Source organism: Echiichthys vipera (assembly GCF_963691815.1).
Source record: "Echiichthys vipera genome assembly, chromosome: 17".
Taxonomy (NCBI): domain Eukaryota; kingdom Metazoa; phylum Chordata; class Actinopteri; order Perciformes; family Trachinidae; genus Echiichthys; species Echiichthys vipera.
This window is the reverse complement of record NC_139842.1, coordinates 18,944,444-18,966,366: the sequence shown is the minus strand read 5'-3', so window position 1 is coordinate 18,966,366 and position 21,923 is coordinate 18,944,444. Positions and strand designations below refer to the sequence as shown.

At 40.6% G+C, this 21,923-nt stretch overlaps 1 protein-coding gene across 1 annotated transcript in view; it reads right to left on the bottom strand.

Annotated features, from left to right (window-relative positions):
- cacnb1 (calcium channel, voltage-dependent, beta 1 subunit) overlaps window positions 1–21,923 on the bottom strand; it is a 30,274-nt gene that overhangs the window by 6,454 nt on the left and 1,897 nt on the right. The window contains exons 2-9 of the mRNA XM_083931022.1: window positions 15,168–15,287; window positions 14,305–14,427; window positions 13,659–13,795; window positions 11,892–11,959; window positions 9,397–9,557; window positions 3,459–3,539; window positions 3,320–3,378; window positions 2,624–2,733 (exon numbers count right to left, since the gene is read on the bottom strand). Coding sequence (XP_083787148.1) covers window positions 2,624–2,733; window positions 3,320–3,378; window positions 3,459–3,539; window positions 9,397–9,557; window positions 11,892–11,959; window positions 13,659–13,795; window positions 14,305–14,427; window positions 15,168–15,287 — 859 coding nt within the window. The remainder of the gene's footprint in view (window positions 1–2,623; window positions 2,734–3,319; window positions 3,379–3,458; window positions 3,540–9,396; window positions 9,558–11,891; window positions 11,960–13,658; window positions 13,796–14,304; window positions 14,428–15,167; window positions 15,288–21,923) is intronic.

The window sequence follows — 21,923 nt, the reverse complement described above, 5'->3', positions numbered from 1 at the left end:
GGGTGCGATTGAAGACATATATGGATAGTGGCGTAAGCGAGCACAATGGAAAGCATCAGCTTCCATCTGTAGTTTAGAGCAGAGACCAGCCGCCCTGCTGCCCACCCGCAGATCTCTTCCCGCTTTGCAATTTTTGCAACTTTTTGTTCGAGACTACAGGCTGTCACACAGAAGTATGAGGAACAGAGAAACTGACAGGCAAGCAGACGGGCAGACAAACGATGCATGAGCAGATGATGAATACAGTGAGAAGAAAAGGGTTGAGGGTGAGGGGTGAGGAGGGGAGAGAGGCTTCATTGTTTTGTTGCAAGGAGAGCATACATACCCAGTACGTCTGAATCAACATAGAGTGGAAGAAGAAGATGGGAGGTGGGAGAGAAGGAAGGATGAAGGGCAGGGAAGACAGGACGAAGAAAGAGAGAGGAGGCCGGATCAGACTCCGACACTCAGAGCAGGTATAAAACGTGACACTTTTCTCTCAAACATTTTGCAGTTCTGCATCCGAAAATCCACGCACCCCTCAAATTCATTCCACTCGTAAAAACCATATGTCATCACAGGGATTTCAGCCGAGACAGTCCAAATGACAAAATATCCATGTGCTTTTCTATATTTCTTTCATTGTCTGAAAGGTGCAGTGTGTGCAGGATTAGGTTGCATCTAGTGGTGAGGTTGCAGATTGAAACCAACTTCCATTTCGGACCGTGTAGTAGAACATACTGTGACCTTCAGGTCACGTAAGAAGAAGAAGCACATATGAAGGGGTCATTCTACGCTAACGAAAACAAGACGATTCTTAGTTTCAGGTGATCCACCTGAATCTGACACACTGCTCCTTTAACTCCTGCAGAAAACACAAATTTACTGATTAACTGCACCTAACAGGTTGTTTTTGAATATGTAAATGTATTTTTGTATGTGTGAAATAACAAATGTGTTTAATTTTAGGATGCAAAACGAGCTGCTTCTAAAAGGACATTAAGGAACGGATCTGATGCTAATCTATATTGTCCGTACTGTCACCAAATCCTGAAAAAACTAAACAAAACAAACAATGAATTAATTAGGGCTGTACCTAATAGTTTGAAGCTTCTTGCATAACGTTGACATTCAAATTCTAAATCAACATTTGAATGCTGCCCACTTTGTACGTCTGCTCTGTTTAAAAGCTGTAAATTCTGCACAGTTGCAGATAAAGAGTAGGCCACGCTAATATTATTAGCATGATACTATTTGTAGAATTAGATTCCAGTCGTGATCCAAACATTTCCAATCACTCCAAAGGGTTGTAAAGTCCAAACGTCAAAATGTATGCATCTAACAAAATGTTCTACTCTCTCGCTGGCTGCACACGAAGGAAGGCATGCACCTCTTTTAACGCGGCGGTCTAGCAGCAATCTAACAGCACCATGAAACATATTTATATAACGAAATTCAAAAACGGAAGCTTTGAATGTAAAAATATATCACATTCGGTATAGCCCGAGGATGTATTCTACTATTAAAAACAGACTTTGTAGCCAAAGGCTGAAATATAATCTTCCTGGAGCTTCATTGTTGTCCAAAAACTCTAAAAAACTGTTGCAGCTGTAGTTTCTTTTGAATCCATCCCACAGACAACATCCTCCTGTCTCACATACTCACTACGGCAACAACTCCTCAGTGTTCATCTGTAAATATATAAATATAAATATGTCCCAAACAGATGCATCATTTGCTTCTGTTCCAGTAACACGTGTCTGTCCGTCTATCTATCTATCTATCTATCTATCTATCTATCTATCTATCTATCTATCTATCTATCTATCTATCTACCTATCTATCTATCCATCTATCTCTATCTATCTATCTATCTATCTATCTATCTATCTATCTATCTATCTATCTACCCGTCTATCTACCTGTCTATCTATCCATCTATCTATCTATCTATATATCTATCTATATATCTATCTATCTACCTAACCACCTACCTACCTATCTACCTACCCAGCTAGCTACCTACATGTACCTGTCTGTCTGCCTGTCTGTCTGTGTGTCTGTCTGTCTGTGTGTCTGTCTGTCTGTGTGTCTGTCTGTCTGCCTGTCTATCTGTGTGTCTGTGTGTCTGTCTGTCTGTCTGTCTGTCTGTCTGTGTGTCTGTCTGTCTGCCTGTCTATCTGTGTGTCTGTGTGTCTGTGTGTCTGTCTGCCTGTCTGTCTGTCTGTGTGTCTGTCTTTCTGCCTGTCTATCTGTGTGTCTGTGTGTCTGTGTGTCTGTCTGCCTGTCTGTCTGTCTGTGTGTCTGTCTGTCTGCCTGTCTATCTGTGTGTCTGTGTGTCTGTCTGTCTGTCTGCCTGTCTATCTGTGTGTCTGTGTGTCTGTCTGTGTGTCTGTCTGTCTGTCTGTCTGTCTGTCTGTGTGTCTGTCTGTCTGCCTGTCTATCTGTGTGTCTGTGTGTCTGTCTGTCTGTCTGCCTGTCTGTCTGTGGGTCTAATAAGAAAGAAATGAAACATAAATAGTGGAACACATTAAAATGGCAACACGACGTGATGAACATAAATCTTTTTTTGCTGCAATACTGTTTCCATGCTGTACTTTATAAACTGTCGAATAAGAGAATAAGAGTGTGATTCTGGTCTCACCCAGGCTGGAGCGGGTACTGGAGCGCTCAATGATGGTGTGTTTGCTGGGGTTGTTGAGGACTGAACGTTTGGCCAGGGAGATGTCCGCTGTCACCCGTGTGATCGATATTCTGAAACAGATATCCAGTACACCAGTAAGGACTGGGTTAGTGATCAAAAAGTTAATGGTTCCAGTTCCTACATCGATATATTTACGTATCATGATGATTAGTATGTTCAAATGCTTCATCATCCTTAAATTTGTACAACCTAAGCTAAAAGGCCATGTGAGCCATAAATCATATCATATCAGTCATAAATAAATGAAAAACACAAAAACCTGACCTGTTGTTTTATCCACTTTTACTGAATAAACACACAAAACATATTGATCCAGCAGATTTCTAAATAAAGACACGTGAGCGAAAGAACGAGTTAATAAAACCTATTTGAATGATTTAAATTCATTTTTGATGAGCTGAGTGTAAAGGCATAGAATCTGAGGTTTTGCACCATGACGTGATGGCGTGATGGGTGCACAAAGTGTACCGGGAGAGACACAAGCCTTAGCTTAGTTTCTGCAAGAAGAATGAACGCTCTATTATGGTTTTCATTTCAGATCCTTTTGTACATGATCATGTAAACAAAGTGTTTAAAAGGTGAGAGCAGAGCGTACCGTGCATGACGGCTGTGTAAAATGGATGATCTCATTCTTACCTGCCCTCAAACTTGTGTTTCAGAAAGTCGAAGAGCGCCTTCTGCATCATGTCTGTCACCTACAGACAAAACGTCCGGCGTTAGACAACAAACCGTGGAAGTGAAATTAAAGGTTAGACGCTCATTTTCCTCCTCTCACCTCATAACCTTTAAGTGACGGCCCGACAAGGATGATGGGTCTCATGGAGGGAACCACGTCATAGGGGGGGACGTGCTCCATCTGAGCCAGGAAGAGAGACACGTTGTCATGTTCGTGTCTGAACATGCACTCAAAACAGCTCCTCACACAGATGTACCGTCCCGCATTAATCAACATTAACACAAAAGCCCTCTCTTCCCCCTCTGTGAGCGGTCACGCTGATGGATGGCGAGCTTCAGAGGCCGTCGTTTTATTGACTGTCTGTGAACGTTCAATTTCTCACTGAAAGCACTCGCTTCTATTTCTTCAGTCTGCAGTCTCACATAATTAACGTGTCCATAATTAAACCAGACGCTGGGGTGTCTGGAGAGCTCTCGTGACTGTAGCTGCTGCTGCTCTAACACAGGCGTCATACTTCACACTTCTCTCTTTCTGCTGCGGATCAGCACTTGTCTCTGCCAGTAATTTCTGTTTTTTTATTGTAAAAATCCACATTTTTTGTACTTCAGCCCATCCCACTATTGCACTGTTACCGGCAAATACAACCTATTGAGCTTTGAGCAATGCTTGTTTACTTTAAAAGTAGTTTAGTTCACCCACTCCTGAAACAATTTATTCTAACAGCTGATGGTGAAATAAGAGAAGACATGTAATCCCTACAAATATCAGAGAGTTGTAATGTTAAGAAAGGGTCGAGTTGTTATTAATGCTATGTGGAATTATCATTTTTATATTGTTATATGTGCATTATATAAATGCTCTGCGTGTTTTAAATGAACCAATACATTTATGTTAGTATGCAGAAATTCCTTAATTCCGGTTGTTTCCATTCAGGTTGGAAATTTAGAATAAATACAAAGTTCTCAAAGCACAAATCTCTGTCACAGCTTTATCAAAGCCATTTACTCTTAAAAACTCTAACAAGTCGTTAGGTCTATTTGTAACTCACAAGGGCATTTTTAGTGTCCTCCCCGAGAACATACTGAGTCAAACACTACATTTCCTGCATTTGGGTGAAGTTTTGCACCAGTTTATGGTTGGAAGGATTTTATTTATTATTATTTAGGGAAGGAAAAACACAGGTGACAATTTAAAAGATAGAAATCTATGAGTTGAGTCGAAGCATCCTATTCTATCATGACTTTAGTCCCAAAATCTCAATATATATATATATATATATATATATATATATATACAGTATATATATTTTTTTTTTTCTAACAGTGATCTAATACTGTAATAGAATTAATACTCTAATTTATTTCTTTTCAAAGCGGAGCCTCAACACTGCTTCTTCTTCTTTCGGCGCTTCTTCAAAAATAAAAGACCTTTGCTACTTTCATGTTTTTATTTGAGGGGGGACAAAATGCTTTAAATATTGATGGGGGTGTGCATGGACGGTATAAGAAACAATGGGCCCCTGAGCGCAGACACTGTTAGTCATTTTGCACCCCATGTGGTCATTTTGTGTGCTCTGTTTTTAGTCGTTTCGTCATCTTTTTATGCGGTTTTGCATCTGTTTTTAGTCAGTTTGAATGCTTCTGGTTGTTTGTAGTCATTGCATGTTTTTGATCGATTTGTGTCAATCTTTTGCATCTCTGTAGACATTTTTGAGTCATTCATAGTTTTCTGTGTGTGTGTTTGGTCATTTAGCATCTATTGTGATTGTTTTGTGATTTTTTCAGCAACATTTCGTGACTAAGGGCCCGTGACCCTATGGGCCCCAGGGCCTGAGCCTGATGGGCCCTTTCAGTAATCCGCCCTAATATATTTTAACAGCAAGATAATTCTGTGATTTCAATGATAATTGTCTTTATGAGTCTGTGAACATGCTGAAAGATCAATAAACTGAAACTCTTCCATTTTCAACGATCTTAAAAAACACATACATTTCTGTATTTCTAAAGAAATAAAATAAAAAGAGCCCTGCACATACTGTAATCTGTGTATTCCTTTAAGCCATTTACATTATAAATGGAGAAACCTATAACCAGGACTTCTACAGAACACCCACACACACGCAGGATCCATACTGCAGCGTGTGAACTTGAGGCTTATTTGTACATTATGAGTCATGACAGAAATGATTCATCTATAAGGACTCTGTACGCATTCGTCCTCTTAAGGAACAGTCTGTTTTTTCAATGAGAATAGGGTGACAACAGGCACACATCCTATATACTTTGTGAGCATTGAAATTATTATTTTTTTTCAGATCTGTATTCCAAGCACGCCGCCTCCTCCCCCGCGTGTGCTGTGCAGCTCTTCAGGCAGGAGATAGTGCTGGAGTGCTCCGCTCCGCTACATTACATTACATAAAGCACAGCAACAGAAGCTCATTTCTCCTCATCTGTATTCACAGAAGCTAAAAATACATATTTTAAAACTTTCCAAATGGCTCTTGTCTCTAAAGGGGCAGAGCTGGAGCACTGAACAGAACAATAGTGCTCATTGGTTCTGAATAAACGGAATAACAAGGAGGATGGTGTACGCAATATAGATCTAGAGGATGGTGTAATACTACAGCTCGTTGTGCCGTTATGCAATTACAGTATATTCTTCTGAAAAAATGTACAGTTTAAAGCTAATGTTTTGGACTGCCAAAAATGAAGGTATTTCTTTTTATATTATCAGATTTTCTTCCAGGAAACAATTCTTTTTGCTTTAACGTGTGATTTAAAATAAATGTCAGTATCTAGATAATGCTGTGAAAATGTCCAACAGCTCACATGTTACAGTCATCACAATCACATTGGTACGCTTGTACTGTTTACATGATGAAGTCTCTATTTCATTGGTATCAATCGGTATGGGTCTACATGTTATCAGGTATGAAAACTTTCTAACACAACACTACTATAGATATTATTATAGTTACTGGAAGTGTGTCTGTCTCTGTCTTTGTGTCTGTCTTTGTCTCTCTCTGTCCATCTGTCCGTCTTTTCTCTCTTTCTCTCTCCTTTTCTTCCTCCCAAACCGGTCAAGACAGATGTCCATCCTCCACAGAGCTGGGTCTGTCTGACGTTCCTGCCTGTTATAGGGAAGGTTTTCGTTGCCGCTGTACTCTAGGGGGGAATTGTTGGGTCTCTGTAAATCATAAATAAGTCATAGAGTGTGGTCTTTACCTACTCTGTAAAGTGTCCTGAGATAATATTTGTTATGATTTGGCACTATACATAAAATTGAATTGAATTTAATTGAACACATAATGCAGAAAACAGTGGTTAGGGTTTATTTATTTTGTTTTAATTTAAAGGTCAGAAATTGACTGAACATACAATACATTTTTAATTTAATCATTTTATCGTATGTGTTCATTCTTAAAGTTGTCTGAAAATGATGTATTATTAAGTTAAATATTATTTAATAAAGTTAAAGAGAATATGAAGAGAGCCAAATCGTTGCACAATCCACATAGAAAAGGTTCGTCTTATTTTTCTTTTTCTCATAAAAAACATTATATTGCTGCCATATCTGTAATCTGTGAATTGTATGTCCTAAATTAGATAAAATAATGATATGTTTTCTTGTCATGCAATCATGAAACTTTAAGTTAATATATTGAAGTTAATATTTGAATACTGGCACAGAGCGGAGAGAGTCTAAACGTTGTGCACATCCCTCACTCCCATCAGAACGTGTATTTGCTCTGCAGCCTTAACGTGGGATTCAAATCGGTCTGAAAAGCAGAAAAAAACAGCTGACTGTGGGCCGCCGTCACTCAAATCAGCCGTAATGAGTGGAAATGAAAGTGTGTCAGGATCCATTACTGTTGCACTATGACTGACAGGGTCTGGGTCGGATCTGCACCTGCGTCTGCGCGCTGACAGCTGTGATAGAACGAGCTCTGGGGGAATGACAGAGGAAGTCACCGCGGTTTACAAATGATCCTTAGAACACTTGTTTTTGCTTTTATGAGTCATCGGAAGCATGAAAATGAAACGGGTGCTAGAAAAATATCCTGTGGACTGATTTTTCATCGCCACAAAAAGGAAAATGAGAGACAACAGAGGCGTAGCTATGTTTTGCACAGGTGATTATTTATTGCTGATTTTATTTATATACTCAGTGCTGTATTAATGTCTTGTTTTTTTATTTTACCCATTACATTTTAACAACCTAAATGATTTTTACTGATTCAATATTTGGTTTCATTTTTATTCTATTTTTAATATTGTATCTTATGTTTTAGATACTTCTGGACCCGTAAAAACGTTTTAATTTGCCATTTCCTCTTAATTCCCACTGTCTTAAGTTGGATGACGTGTGATATGTGCCTCTATGGGTTTTCCCATACATGTGTGTGAACTCTACTGCGAACAAAATCTATCTCCGGGTACTAATAAAGTAATTTGACTTGACTTGAGAGGATGTTAAACATTTAATAACCAGTAGCGGTCATTTTTTAATTCAAGAGAACAACAACTGCAATTTGACTTTTTTTAAAGATGAATGTACAATTCACTTCTCAATAGTCAAAATGGTCATTCTTGATATCGACAAGTCAATTCTCACTAGTGGAAATGTTCATCTACAATTTTTCTTACATTACAGATATCATGAATGCAATTCCAGATGTCAAAAATTAAATCATTTACATGTCGACTTGGAATTGTAACTCGTAAGAATGTTATTTCTCAGGGAAATATATATACAGACTATTAAGAGTTATATTTGAGATACCTACAGTGCCTTATATAACGTTGAATTGAATTTATAATATCAAAAAGGTAATTTCCACCAGTCAAAATATCATTGTAGATAACCTAAATGACATAAACGTTCATGTCTGAAATGAATATGGTGATTTAAAATTCCACCAACAGCTTTGTCACACTTATGACGCTCGTATTTGTTGTTTAAATTACATTTCTCTCGTTTTTCAACATGCGTAGAAATCAGAAATCGTTATCCCCACTGCTGAAAAAAAGGTACAATTGTTTTCTTAATTAAATTGAAGATATCTGAGTTTTACAGATATCTTAAATTAACCTTTTTAACTCCGTTGAACGAACGACATATTGAATGAATGAACCTACTGATGAAATGTTAAAAGGGCCGTAGAGCTCAACAGTGAACGCCAACGGCTCACGATTCACTCCCTCCACTGACGTTTCAGAAAAAACAAAACCTACTTAAAAAATGTTAAGGTTTGGATCAAGTTGTCCGACTACGAGATGAACTGGACCATAAAACATTTGATTTGGCGCAAAAACAAATTTGTAAAAAAAGGAAGAAAGGGCAAAAAGGTAGAAGACTGTGTTCATAGCGATCATAATGATCAGTGGTAGCAGCTCAGTAGCTCTTCCACCAATCAGAGACGTCGCTGTTACGCTTAAGGATTGTGGGTAGTGTAGTCGATCTCATAGCTCGTAATCAGATAATAATAAAAATCCAGATCCAGAACATGAATGTGATTTTTACTTCCGGAGCGTCACCGTTGAGCTCTGTGGCGTTTGAGGCGTAAGAAGTTGAAATCTTAGAGGTTAGTCTTGAAAACGAAACACACTCACCGACTTCTGTTTCTGTTTAGCCGGGCCACCTACGGTATCATTCCACACAAAAAGCCAGAAGAGACAGAAGAGAGCACATTTAGTTATTGACAGGTTAGAGTTAGTGGGGTAGAGGTCTACAGACGGCCTTCACTGTGGCTTCAGTTTCAAATAGACTCATATGCAGCAGCAGCCATTTCAGAGTGTATCAGTTAGTTCAACGCCTCTCCCAGCTGACAAGCAAACAAACATCCAAACATATCTCAGCGTAAACGTCGTGACCGGAGCCTGAGGGGCCAAACGGTGTTAGATTTTAGGAGCTACAGTAGCAGAGCAGTTAGTGAGAGGGGGGAAGGAGAGATTAGACCTGACCACATCTTGGAGGAGTTGGGGGACAAATGCGAGGAAGGGAGGCCGGCGAGGTGAGCGAAGGCCCCTAATGTTACCTTCTTAAAGAAGGGCAGTCGGTGGGCGTTGGCCTGAGGGGATGTTACGCTGCCTGACATGCCCTTGGAGGAGCGAGGGTCACCCTGGGACTCAGGGGGCTCCTCAGCATCCAGGTCGAGAGTTTCAACGTCAAAGGCCACAGTGGACATGTCCACGTGCGCTGATGATGAGGGGAGGAGGACAGGCGGTGCACAGAGAGGAGAAGAGACAAGGAAGACAAAGAGAAGAGAGCAAGACAAGGCAAAGTAAAACAGGATGATAAAATAATAGAAGAAGAGGAAAAGCAAAAGGGGGGGAGGAGTAAACAGAAGAATGTGAGATGCATGGAGGAAATTGCAAGTGATGGCACACACTGAGATTAAATAAGGTGATACAGTATGATTTAAACTGGAAATAACACTGACAAGAAAGAACAGATTATCATGAAGCGCGGCACAGATGTGAGGCGTAATAACACGAACAGAGAGCAGATTCAGTGTGACCAAAAAAGCAGCAGAAGTTGAAGTGTAGATGTGTAAAGGAGGTGGCTGTAGAGGGAACTGGAGGAAAGTGGGAAAGAAGGAATCATGCTGAGAGGGAAGATGAGGTGTTGGGAATAAGTGTGTGTTGGGATTATTGTTGGCGATGCAGGTGTGGTTGATATTTTTTTGGGGGGGAATTAGGGGGAGAAAACAAGGCTGGGGGGTGTCTGTTTAAAAGGAATTGTTCAGGATTTCAGGAAAAACACTTTGTTGCTTTCTCGCATAAAATGTGAGGCCACAGCTGGTTAGCTTAGCTTAGCACAAAGACTGAAAACAGAGGGGAACAATAACCTGGATCTGTCAAATGGTAAGAAAGTTTGCCTCGCTAATAAACACATCTTGTCTCATCTGTTTAATCCGTACAAGTGTAAAAACACAGGCACACGCAGCCTTTTGTACGGATTAAACAAACTAGCTGAAGCGTTTGTTAATTAGTGAGCTTTAAAAGGTGCTGAAAGGGTGATTTTCTTACTTTTGAACAGAGCCATGTGTTTCCCCCTGTCAGTGCTAAGCTACTAATGCCTACAAGTCACAGGGAGACTTTAAAACAACTGAAACATCCTCGCACATCGAAGATTCTGCAGAGACTGGGCAGCTTGCACGGTCAATATTTGCAAGACTACAACTAGATATTACCCCAAACTCCCATTAAGAAATATGACATATTAACAACTCCTTAATCATCTGCAAAAAAACAGATAAAAGGTGTCAGATCGACTGTCGACTGTCGACTGTATTCTGGTCAATTTGGCAGCATATATAATCCATAAAGATAAACCGTGTTTGTGTAAAAATGTTACATTTTGGATTTTCCGCCTCAACTCGTAATTGTTGGTTTAAGAGGGAGTAGACCGTGGAAATGTAATATTAGCTCGATAAAATAAGAATTAAACACTGACTCATTAGAGAGCATTTTGCAGGTTGCCTTTTTTGTTGCCAGCTGCATCTTGTCTTTGTTATTATTGCTACTAGGCAACCACCGATTCACCCGTCCTCAGCCGTTACTTGGCTGTGACGTTAAATGACGTTGAACTTTTCACAACTTGAGGCGTTCGGGGGTGCTTTTGTAAAAATGGGAGGCGCAAACGCAAAAACAGCGAGCAAAGCGCTTCACTCTCGTTTAAAACAGTTACAAAAAGCCGCCCAAGGCTGACAACAAAGACCTTTTCAGGTTCTCACGCCTATCCATGTTCACTGTGTGCATGGTTTGCTGCTTCCTGTTTGGTACTGGAGATAACGGACAGAAAGAGCTATTGCTCGTTGACTATGTTCACGTCATCGAACTTCCCTGTTTTAATGAGCCAAGTCTAAAATCGCATGATAACATTAAACGTGTTTGATTTTATCAGAGCGTTCGGATGAGAAAAAGACTCATCTCAGACTGAGTTTTACTACCACCTTACACCAAACAATCGAGCTCACGGTGGCGCCGAGACTCCAGCAAAATTCTCATGATTTTTTTCTGACATTGGAACGGAATCCCTTGAAAAGTCGTTTGGCGTGAAGCCGCCATAACTCTCTCATTTGGAGGCAAATAAGCTAATTTCCTGAAATGTCAAACTGTTGCTTCACTGGGTGTATTAAACAGAAGTGGTTTCTGTTCTGCAGGTGCTGACTCCAGTTCAGTGGCTCTACCAGAGTATTTTCCTGTGTTTGCACTCTCTGATGCACACACACAAACACACACACACACACGAACCAGACGTAATTATCAAGTTTAATGAGTGCGGTCCTTTCTCAGCTTTATTTCAGTCCCCTCCTGTGTGCTAATGACAGACCTCCTCAGACCTCTCTCACTTCACGCGGCGTCCCACTGGGGACGCGCCGTGATTCATCATCATGCCTGACTAACTGGCCAATTAAAAACCTTCTTCTAAATATCAGGCATCTCTCGCTCTGTCGAGAGAGCACACAAACACGCGCAAAGTCACTATTTCTGGCCAGTTGATGCAGAACCCCCCCCTTGACCTCACCTGTGCCAGGTGGGGTGGGCCTGCGGGTTCCCGTGGCAACGTCCAGACTGGAGCTTCCTCCAGATTTACTGCAACAGGAGAAAACAGGCATCGCATGGTGAAAGAAAGACACAGCAGCTACTCCTGGATAAAAATCCTTAAATTCAACCCACTAGAAATTGAATTAAATACACATACACATTACATTTTAATTATCCTAATGTATCCATCAGACTATTTTGCCTAATCAGAAAGTATTCAATGGCTTTCTACTAATTTTGAGAGGGTGTGGCTGTTGGTTTTTTTTTTTTGTCTTTGTAATAGAATCGATGTTGTTGTGAATGAGGGTCGACCCTCAATGATCTCTTGCGTAAACATAAAGGTCTATATAATGCTCATCACCTGCGTCTTTTTACTAATTTTTTACCAAAAATGTATTTATGATTTTACGTTATAAGCAAGCAGTTGGTTATCTGATACTGATCATCATAGTTTACAGTAAACAAGGTGCTGTTGTGTCCTTCTGTTGATAAAAAGTGAAGAGAAAAACGGGGAGAAAGCAAGAACGAGCTGCTGACAGGCCTTTTTCACAGCAGACACTTTGACCTCAATAGCAGAAAAAGCACAGTTGTTACTGATAACACTAACAAACATTCAAGTGTTTCCAGGGAGAGTGACGGGGAGCCAGCGTGCAAGATACCAGGAATCTGAAATCATAACAGCTAAACGGGATTAAGCCATCATTCATTTGATTATTTAGACCTGTGCTTTCCCTGCTGTGACGAGTCAAAGGCTACCACACTATATGTTTACATTACACGGCTTCATGGATAATTACAATTCTTTCCGCAGATCTGATCTTTCTGCCTTGACTGTTCATAGTCACGTTTAAAGTGACCCATATTTATGACATCAGTGCGTTTGCAGATGTCTGCCCTGAAACACCTCACACGAAAACCAATAAAACGTCATGTCACAGAGATGTGGTTGAGGCTGCAGCAGCAGTTAACTGAAGGTCCATCTCCGCACATTGCTGTCGCCTGATGACTCACTTTGTTTGGCACTCTCTGTAACAGGTGAATCGAAAAGTACGGTGGAATGAAGTAAAATGAGCCAAACAGAGCACTAACCGATCACAGCACAATAGGGCGGCACTAGCTCGGAGAAGCTTGATGTGAAAAAACACGTGAATTCAGCTTTTACTGTTGTCACAGTGGATTTAGGACCACATATGAAAGTGGCCCACACCTGATTGGAAAATAAAATCGGATTTGTGAGGCCCGGTATGTTTAGGTAATGAGGATATTAAGTGAAAAAAACATTGCATGCATTGCAACTTTCATTTCATCTTCAACCGCTTGTCCCTGACAGGGTCGCGGGGGGCTGGAGCCGATCCCAGCTGACATCGGGCGTGAGGCGGGGTACACCCTGGACAGGAAGCATTGCAATTTGTATATTAAAATCCGATCAACCTGATTATTGTAGCACTGGCTTTAAGAGACGTTGGCCTGTGTATGACAACCAAGTCCTTTTCACGTTCTTGCTCCTCTCCGTGTTCACTGAGTACACGGCTTGCTGCTTCCTGTTTGGTATATAATTTATATATATACTGTAGTTGCACTGTTGAGGTAAACAGTGACTCACACTGCGCTGCTTCTGTCTATTTTAAGGAAGTTTTACATTTCCTGGTGTGTGGAGTGTAAATCCGGTCTGACCTGTTTGGAAAAAGTGTGGTCACTGTTTGAGATGCTGATACTGTAGCCGAGCTGAGGGATCTTTTAAGGTTACCTGGAGCTGAGTCGGTTTTGTCTCATCCTCTGCTCCTGCAGCAGACGCGTGTTCTCCAGTTTGACCGGGCTGGGGATGAAGCCCACCTCACAGCCCTCCTTCACCAGACGACCGATCCACCAGTCATTGTTGTATTTCTGCAGACACACATACAGAGGCGTCAGTCACCAAAGATACACCTCCAATTTACTGCTTGCACACATTAACATTTACCAAACATTGATTTATAACATTCAAATATGTTCCCGTTCTTTGTCAGTGCAAAGAACATTGCATTTTATTAAGACTTCAGACAATTAAACATCTGATAAAACACAGTTAAATTATGTAGGTGAATTTAATATATATTTATAAACAGTATATGTTCAGAAAGCGCTTGTTTTATTAATTTACTTTTTTCTCTTATTCTTCCAAATTTCTCTCAGTTCTCTTCACCCTGCAGCTCTTGTCAGTGCCAACTCCCACTCGTGGCCTCGGTGAGGTTCAGATAAAGGGAGACAGGAAAAATGATCTCACCATCACTGCCAAATATTCTGAACATCCAAGACCCACTGTTGGTCTTTTGTTCCCTACCTCATCCTGGAGCCTCAGGTGTGGTACCTTAAAAACGGCCAAGAGCTTGATGGAGCGTCTGGGAAGTTCTTACCTCTTTAATGTGCAAGAAGTCTTTGGCTTCGAAGGATATGGCCATGCCCTGCACAGGAACGTCGTCGCTGGGGCCGGGGTTGTAACCGACATTTGTCCGCACAGCAAACGCCACCGGTTTGGTCTGGAGCAGCGATTGGAAAGACGGATGTTAGTACACAGACGACGCCTCAATAAAAACCACAGAGTTCAGTGTCCTCTTGTCAGGTTTCCATTCAATTGTTGAATATCGCAACAAATACATTAAAGTAACGTTTCCATCATCAACTGGTTTGGAGTGAATAAATGCGACGATAGCGTAGTTTAGTCGGAAGTTGAGAGAGGTTTTCAGGAATTTGGTTCAATTGGGCAATTTTAATTTTGAGTTAGCGCATGTTTCATGTAGTCTGAAGCCAAAGACAGAGTCATGCCATGCTCCTGGACATTTATAACAGGAACTGCCAGGACGATCCACTGCTGGAGGAGCTGAAACTTTTGCGTCCATTTAGAGAACAAAGAGCATCCATGTCTCCTTCATTCTTACTTGCACATTTGCACTCTTGTCTAAAATGATGGTTTTCCATTTCAATGCTCGATCTCTGTGGTTTATTGTGTTGCTGTGTCATTGATGTTTGCGAGCGTAAAAACTTTCTATCGAATTTTGTTGTTTTCATGCAGCTTTTTGTGTGGATGGAAACACGGCTGATGAGGAAGAAGGATGCCAATTTGGACTTTTTTGGACCCTCGTTAACTAATCATTAAACGTTAACCATCCACTGAATCCGTTACACACATAATCACAAGATTAATCAGCAATGGTGACCAACACAGTGCATCAGATGGAGATGCAACATAATCATAGCAACACAACAGTTGATCTCTGACCTTTGCTTTCTCGAGCGTGGCGAGGGCCTGTCTGTCGGCCTCCTTCCTCAGAGCCTCAGGGTCCTCCTCCAGGGACACGTCCGAGTCCGACGGCCGGCTGGTGTAGGAGTCTGCCGAGCCCTGAAATGCATAACGAGCTCACATAAATGAATGCTTTAATGCTTTGAAGGGAGCGGACCATGGGAAACTGCAGGATGAACTCATCATAAGTGTGTTTGACAACCTGTTTGCTCATTTTAAGGTCTTCCCGATGTTCTTCTGTTCCTTTTAAAAAAAAATCTTGTTTCAAATCCACTAAGTATGAAGAAGAATGGTTGTGGCTCTGCCTTTGCAATTTATTTGTGGTCAAAATGTCAAGACTGCGCAGAGAAGCGTAACCTACATAGACACAAAAGGGGCCTTGGCCTTCATATTGCATGAAAGCTGAGTCTGTGTAATATGAGGTGGAGAGGTGCATAACAACAGGCCAACATTTCTCCTGCAGCTTCAGTGAGGCCGAGGTGTTAAGCTTTTTTTTTCTCCGCACAGGTACAACACATCCAGCGTGTAGGCGTGTCAAGTAGAGACAGAAAAAAATGGCCTGAGGACTTTTTAAAAAAGAATATTCGGAAGGATATAAATTTCGGATGAAGTGGCTACCGTTTCCAACACACTCATGTAACTTGACTCTCTCCTGCTGACCCTCATCCAGACACCCATACCACAAAAAAAACCTGAGCCTCCCGTGAAGCCTGCGGCGCCGGCCTACTGTATCGTTCAGCAGAGCCGCGGAGTGAGGGAGGCAGCCTGAACTTCTGAAGTGTTTGAGTGTTCAACTTATATAACAATCCCACTTATTCTCTTGTTTCTGTTTTATTTTTCCTTTTTTTTCAGCCGCTGACAGGCTGCCTGGCGCTTTTGTAGGAGGTGCTGACAAGAATGCGGACAGCTGAATGTGCCAGGCAGAAGAAGTGAGTCATTAGGTGTGGGCTTTTTAAATAGAGGTGAGAATGCGCAAATATGACATACACCATGTGTAATGATGATGAAGAATTCCCTGCACATGTGTCGTCAGACAACACAAAGACTGCACAACAAATGTCTCCAGTCCTGGACTGCGTATCATTTGAAATGCTTTGGTGCCAACATGACACCAAAATAATACGCTTGATACCTTACTTTGGAATATAATTTAACACGTTTTAACCTTTTCTTTCATTTCAAAAAATATACCAAAAAGAGCAGAGCATCACTGTTAAATGAAAACCTTAATTAAAACCTTAAATTAAGAAAAACTTCCTGATTTAGATCATAGATCAGACATATGTCATGAAAGTAGGGCTGAGCAATAATTCAATATTAAAACTCGTATCGTGATGCAATCACATACTGAGATATTCTAACTCAGATTGAACTAATAATGTAAGGGAATATCATTTGAAAATAGAGGTTTTTGATTTTTCATCACATGCGTCTGTGCGCATGCATATAAACAGTGGAAACATTATTCTTTGCTCTTTAATTTTCCAGAAAATGTTTATTTTGCACTAAAATACTTAATAAAATGAGGAAATACTTTCAATTTCTCATACTGTACTTTTAATTAACACAGCACGAAGCTCATTGCTATTTTTGTTGTAAGTTATAAAGAAGGATAAGGGGTGGGAGTTTATAAGTTTAACTTCTTCTCACCCCTTTTCGAATATTTATTTCATGATGAATGTGATTACTGTTATTTTTTTTTTTGAAATAAACGCAACAAAACAAACCAAACAAAGGAGTATTCAAAAACAGGCTTTGCCATTTAACTTATTTCTGCTATGTGGTGATATATATCATTACCGCGATGTGAAATGACCTATTTATTATTCGGAATAGAAGATTTTGGCCATATCCCCCAGCCCTACATGAAGGGATAAGTAAACATGCCTAAGAATCATAGCAGGCATTTGAGTCGATACTAAATCAGTACAGTACTCTTTTAAGTCCTGAGATATGATACCCAGACCTGCTTTGAACTCTTGGCTGCCAACTTGGTGTCGTTTGAATTGTCTTGTTTCTTTTTTCAAAGATGAAAAGAAATGGGAGAAGTCCCGGTGTTCTTGGTGTGGTTAAGATGCCTTTGACATAATGGCACCATCTCTGGGTTGATTTTGTCGGGCGACTTTAGCTGCAGGTCATACACCTCTCTCTCAGTCTCTTTCTCTCCCCTTTTATCTTTCTTTATTTCAAAAGCCAACTATCGAATAAAAGCAACTGCCAAAATGATGTTCTTTCAAGAAAGATGCAAAGAAATCAATGGAAGAGTCCTTGGCGGATACTCCTCAAGAGAAACACTTCAGACTGAGTGGACCTGAAGGTCTAAATATATCCAGGGAGGAAAAAACAGTTCATATGCTGAAGAGTGAAGCATCTGTGCGGCATGTCGACGTGTTTGCACGTGCACTGATGTGTGATTAATGCTCCTCTACACCTCTTATTGCCATCCACACGTCTCTCTGTGTGATTTCAGATGAAACGACTAAAAACACAAATGTTGATTCTAGCTCAGCCACCTGTCGCATCGAGGCGGCTCTGTGACCCGGCAACGGCACACTAAATGTAGACACTCCCTGTTGCCAAGGCGATGGCTAGAAACTCCTCGCGTCCTCAGGCAAGCACAGACCATCCCCACTTCCTGTTTCATTTATTAAAAATGCTTGCGGCGTGCGCGCCCGCATCCCACTCAGGTAGGAGGAATGATCCTGTGAGTGGCATGAAGCGACTAATGAGGACAATAAGAGCCGCCCCCACTTACCAGCAGTGAGTCATCTTCTAAACTATGCAAGTGCATCCTAACATGGAGCACCAACAAAGCTTGAGGGGGGACCCACGGGATTGTATTTAGAGAGAGAGAGAGAGAGAAAAAAAGGCAAAATGACGTCTGAAACAACCTGGGACCAACCTGCTTGCTACAACAGGTCCGTGATGCAGCATAATGTAGAAAGAGAGAAGGAGACTGGGAGGGATTACGCTTTGTGTGTGTGAATGTGTGTGTGGACAAATGCTTGTGTCTGTGAGTCACTCATCCAGTTGATTCACGTCACACGCAAAAGAAAAAGGAGACAGCCAGAGAAAAGAAGAGATGGAGGAGGATTGACACATTCATGAGCACAAAAGAAAGGTGCTGATCCATAACCTCCTTTTCATTTCACTGACGCTCTCCTTCCTTCCTCCCTCTTCCTCTCATGTCATGGTTGTGTCTTTAATTTAGCTGCTTGCTTCACTTCACATACAGCTCCCGTTCAAAATAGCTACAGGCCACCTGATGGCAGAGCCACATTCCTATTGGCAGGGCCAGACTAGAGACCGGCAGTGTCATAGTAACCATCTCCGCAGCTCATTACAGGCGGCCGGTGAGAGCTGCACCAGGAAGGAGACAGAAAGAGAAACAGGGATCATAGGCGGTGGTGGAATTTAACTACAGTGCATTTACTTTAATACAATTCTGAGATACTTCACTGAGTATTTCCATTTAATGATACTTTATACTTCTATTTAATCTAGGTAACACAAATAGATTATAGATTTAAAGTACCCGGCAGAATATAAAGTCATTAAAATGAGCTCCACCTTTACCTGCTGCAACATTGAAGTGATAATAGGAACAATTGCACTGCGATCATCTGCAGCTGGTTTATCGGGGAGTCCTAAAAACAATCGCAAAAAAATCAGGGATGCAGCGTTTGTCAGTTCTGCCCCAAAGCTGTGGAACAAACTACTGTAAGATAACGGGGGGCCAGCTCGCTAAATGTTTATAAAAGTAAGCTAAAAACTTCATAGTACAGTACAGAACTTTAATTTTATTATTAAATGTTTTCAATCCTTACTCTCTATAGCATCATCAAGTCGATATTATCCATGTGAAGATGTATTTTATTCTCATCTTATTTTATTTTCATGTGTGGGTTTTATCTTTAATCTTATTTTACAGGAATTTGGAACTTATATTCCTGTTTTTATGTTCATTCTGTGTCTCTTTAATGTGAAGCACTTGGTGCATGTAATTTCTTTGTTGTAAAGCACTTTGGGCTGCAAGAATAGACAAATAGAAATGATTATTAATCACTGCCCAATAATATAAAATTATATAAATTATTGTGAAATCAGGCCATTCGGCATAATAATGAGTACTTTTATTTTTTGCACATTAAAGAGATTTGCTCAGTGGATTTTTTCAGGGTTACCGCTCTATGAATTTTTGTATTTTTAAACATCATGAGGGTATGTAACAGTTACCACTGAGAGTGAATCTTGTGTTATATGGATGTTGCTTTCACACTGTCGGTAATGTGTCATGACGTGTCTGGAGCTCCGTGTGTCGCTGCTGTTGGCACGGCGATAATAACCTTATTTTTAGATTCATAAAATGAACCGGAATTCACCAATACGTCGGATATTACCACACACATTACTGTTCTTAAGTGGAAATGTTTGCTGTTTCTATAGAAGTCTGTAAAACAGCAGATGAATGCATTTAATGTCATATAAAATTTTCACAATAAAATCCCCTGTTGTTTGGTTGTTTAAAAGTTTTTTTTGACGAAGCAGCTAAATAAGAAAATGTTGGGTTTTCATCAGCACTAACTAAAAAACCTCTAAAAATCTCTCTCGTCCCCTGCACGGACATGATTGTATCGTCTCTGCTCCCCTGAAACCTCGATGGAGGCAGTGCTAAAAAAAACAAAAAAACACCGGGTACAATCCAAAGCTAGCTAGTGGAAACCAAAAAAAGAGCGAGTGGGGTTGTTCCATGCAGCGGAAAAGTGCCACAAGTATATTTTGATGATAATACTTTTGTACTTAAACTTAAAGTTACAATCTCGAAGATCTGTCTTATTTTTCTTTGGCGACTCCTGTGGCGAGAAATGGTAACTGCAGGTGTGTTTTTTGGATTTTAATCATGTGTCGTTGTCGCTCTTTTCTGCCTCTTGTCTGTTCTGCCACAGTAACAGTTGACTCGTAACGTTAAAAGAGACCGGAGAAAGAGAATGTTGCATCAGACGCCTAGTTAATATTACATCAAACTAAAAGGCTTTTATCAGTTATTCTTTGTCTTACCTCATTCGGCGATTGACTTAAAAGACATTGTTACTTTTAATAAGACTCTGCATGCAGGACTTTTATTTGTAATAGAGCATATTTACAATGTAAAAACTTAAAAGATCTGAGCACTTCTTCCACGTCCGTCGATAAAAACCCTGAAGGGAAATCAGTGGCAAGGAAATTACATAAAAGCTTTTCAGCAGGTGATCGATGGTTTTCTCTCATCGCGAGGCCACAGCCTGGTCAATAGAAGATAACACAAAACATTATGGCCTTTGGGGAGTTGTTTTTTCACTAACAAGATGATGAAACTGAAACTTTTCTACATCTAGTTGGTGAAATCCAAACTGCATCATCACAGAAGGTTAAGAAAACAACAAGAAATGTGCATTCAAGCTTAGTAATTATCCTGAAAATGAACCGACTGTGTTTCTGCTCTCCATTCTGCACAGTGACTGATGAATTTACACCTCCTTAGCGCTGGTATTGAATAAATGGAGGGGGGAGATATAGAGCAACAGAGCAGAGAGGTGGGGTAATGGAATAAGGAGGGAGGGCGGGCCCACAAAAAGACAAGTGCTTTGAATAATGAGGGTTGAAAAGAGTCACCCTGCAACAGGGAAATGAGTTAACATTGTTTCTTCTGAGGCAGTGGCACCAAATGGTTTGAAGGAAAGGGGAAATGAGGAAAAAAGGAGGAAAGTGGGCGTGCAGCTGCATAAAAATGATTATGAAAATGATGAAAAGTTCACATACAAAGGAAACGATCCTCTCGGCGTCTTCCTGCTCTTACGATAACTGATAACAGGGCCGAGGTCAAATGTATTAATCTGCCACTGTCATAATCGCAGCAGGTGTTGTCTGACTTCACAGCTCCTTCCCCTGCCCTGATAATTAAACAGACACGAATATATATTCATATCAGCTCAGATCGTCTGAAAATACATTTAAGAAATCAAGGAGATGTAAGAACATTAAATATAATTTTCCTGTTTGCGTTATCTCGGAGTCTATCGACGCATCATCTGATCTCAGAGAGCTGAGAGCCAACTTGAATGCATTATGAGTCCTCTGTATATTCACACCCAGAAAAGAAAACTGGAAGAAATACGTCTCATAAAACACGGCAGGTGTACAAACCAAGAACCGCAAAGGACAGATTTCCTGTCGCTCATGGCCTGTGGCTGTAAAGGACCATGACCCCCTTTTTTTCTGTCACAGCAGTGTCATGGCAACCAGCTGGAGAAAAAAGACGAGTCATGGACTGAAATCACCAGAAATCCCAGTTTTCATAAACAAAGCTAAAAGGGACAAGTTGCTTTTTAGGGGGGATAAATTCAAGCGATTTCATTAGAGCGGCAACTAGCGATTATTTTCATTTTCTCGGTTAATTGATTCGTTGTTTGGTCTAAAAAATGTCAGAAGCAGAGCGTCCTCAAATGTCTCGTTTTGTCTTCAACTCAAAGATGTTCAGTTAACGGTCACAGAGGAGGAAATAAACCAGACAATATTCAAATTAAAGAAACTGCAGATCTGAGAATTTTGACTTGTTTCTTTTAAAAAATGACTCAAACCGATTAATCGATCCTCTAAATAGTTGACGATAAATAATTAACTAATCGATTCAGTTCACCTGAGTTTAATGATTACATCATACATAATCTTTTTTCCGTTTAGTAAAATATGCCAGAC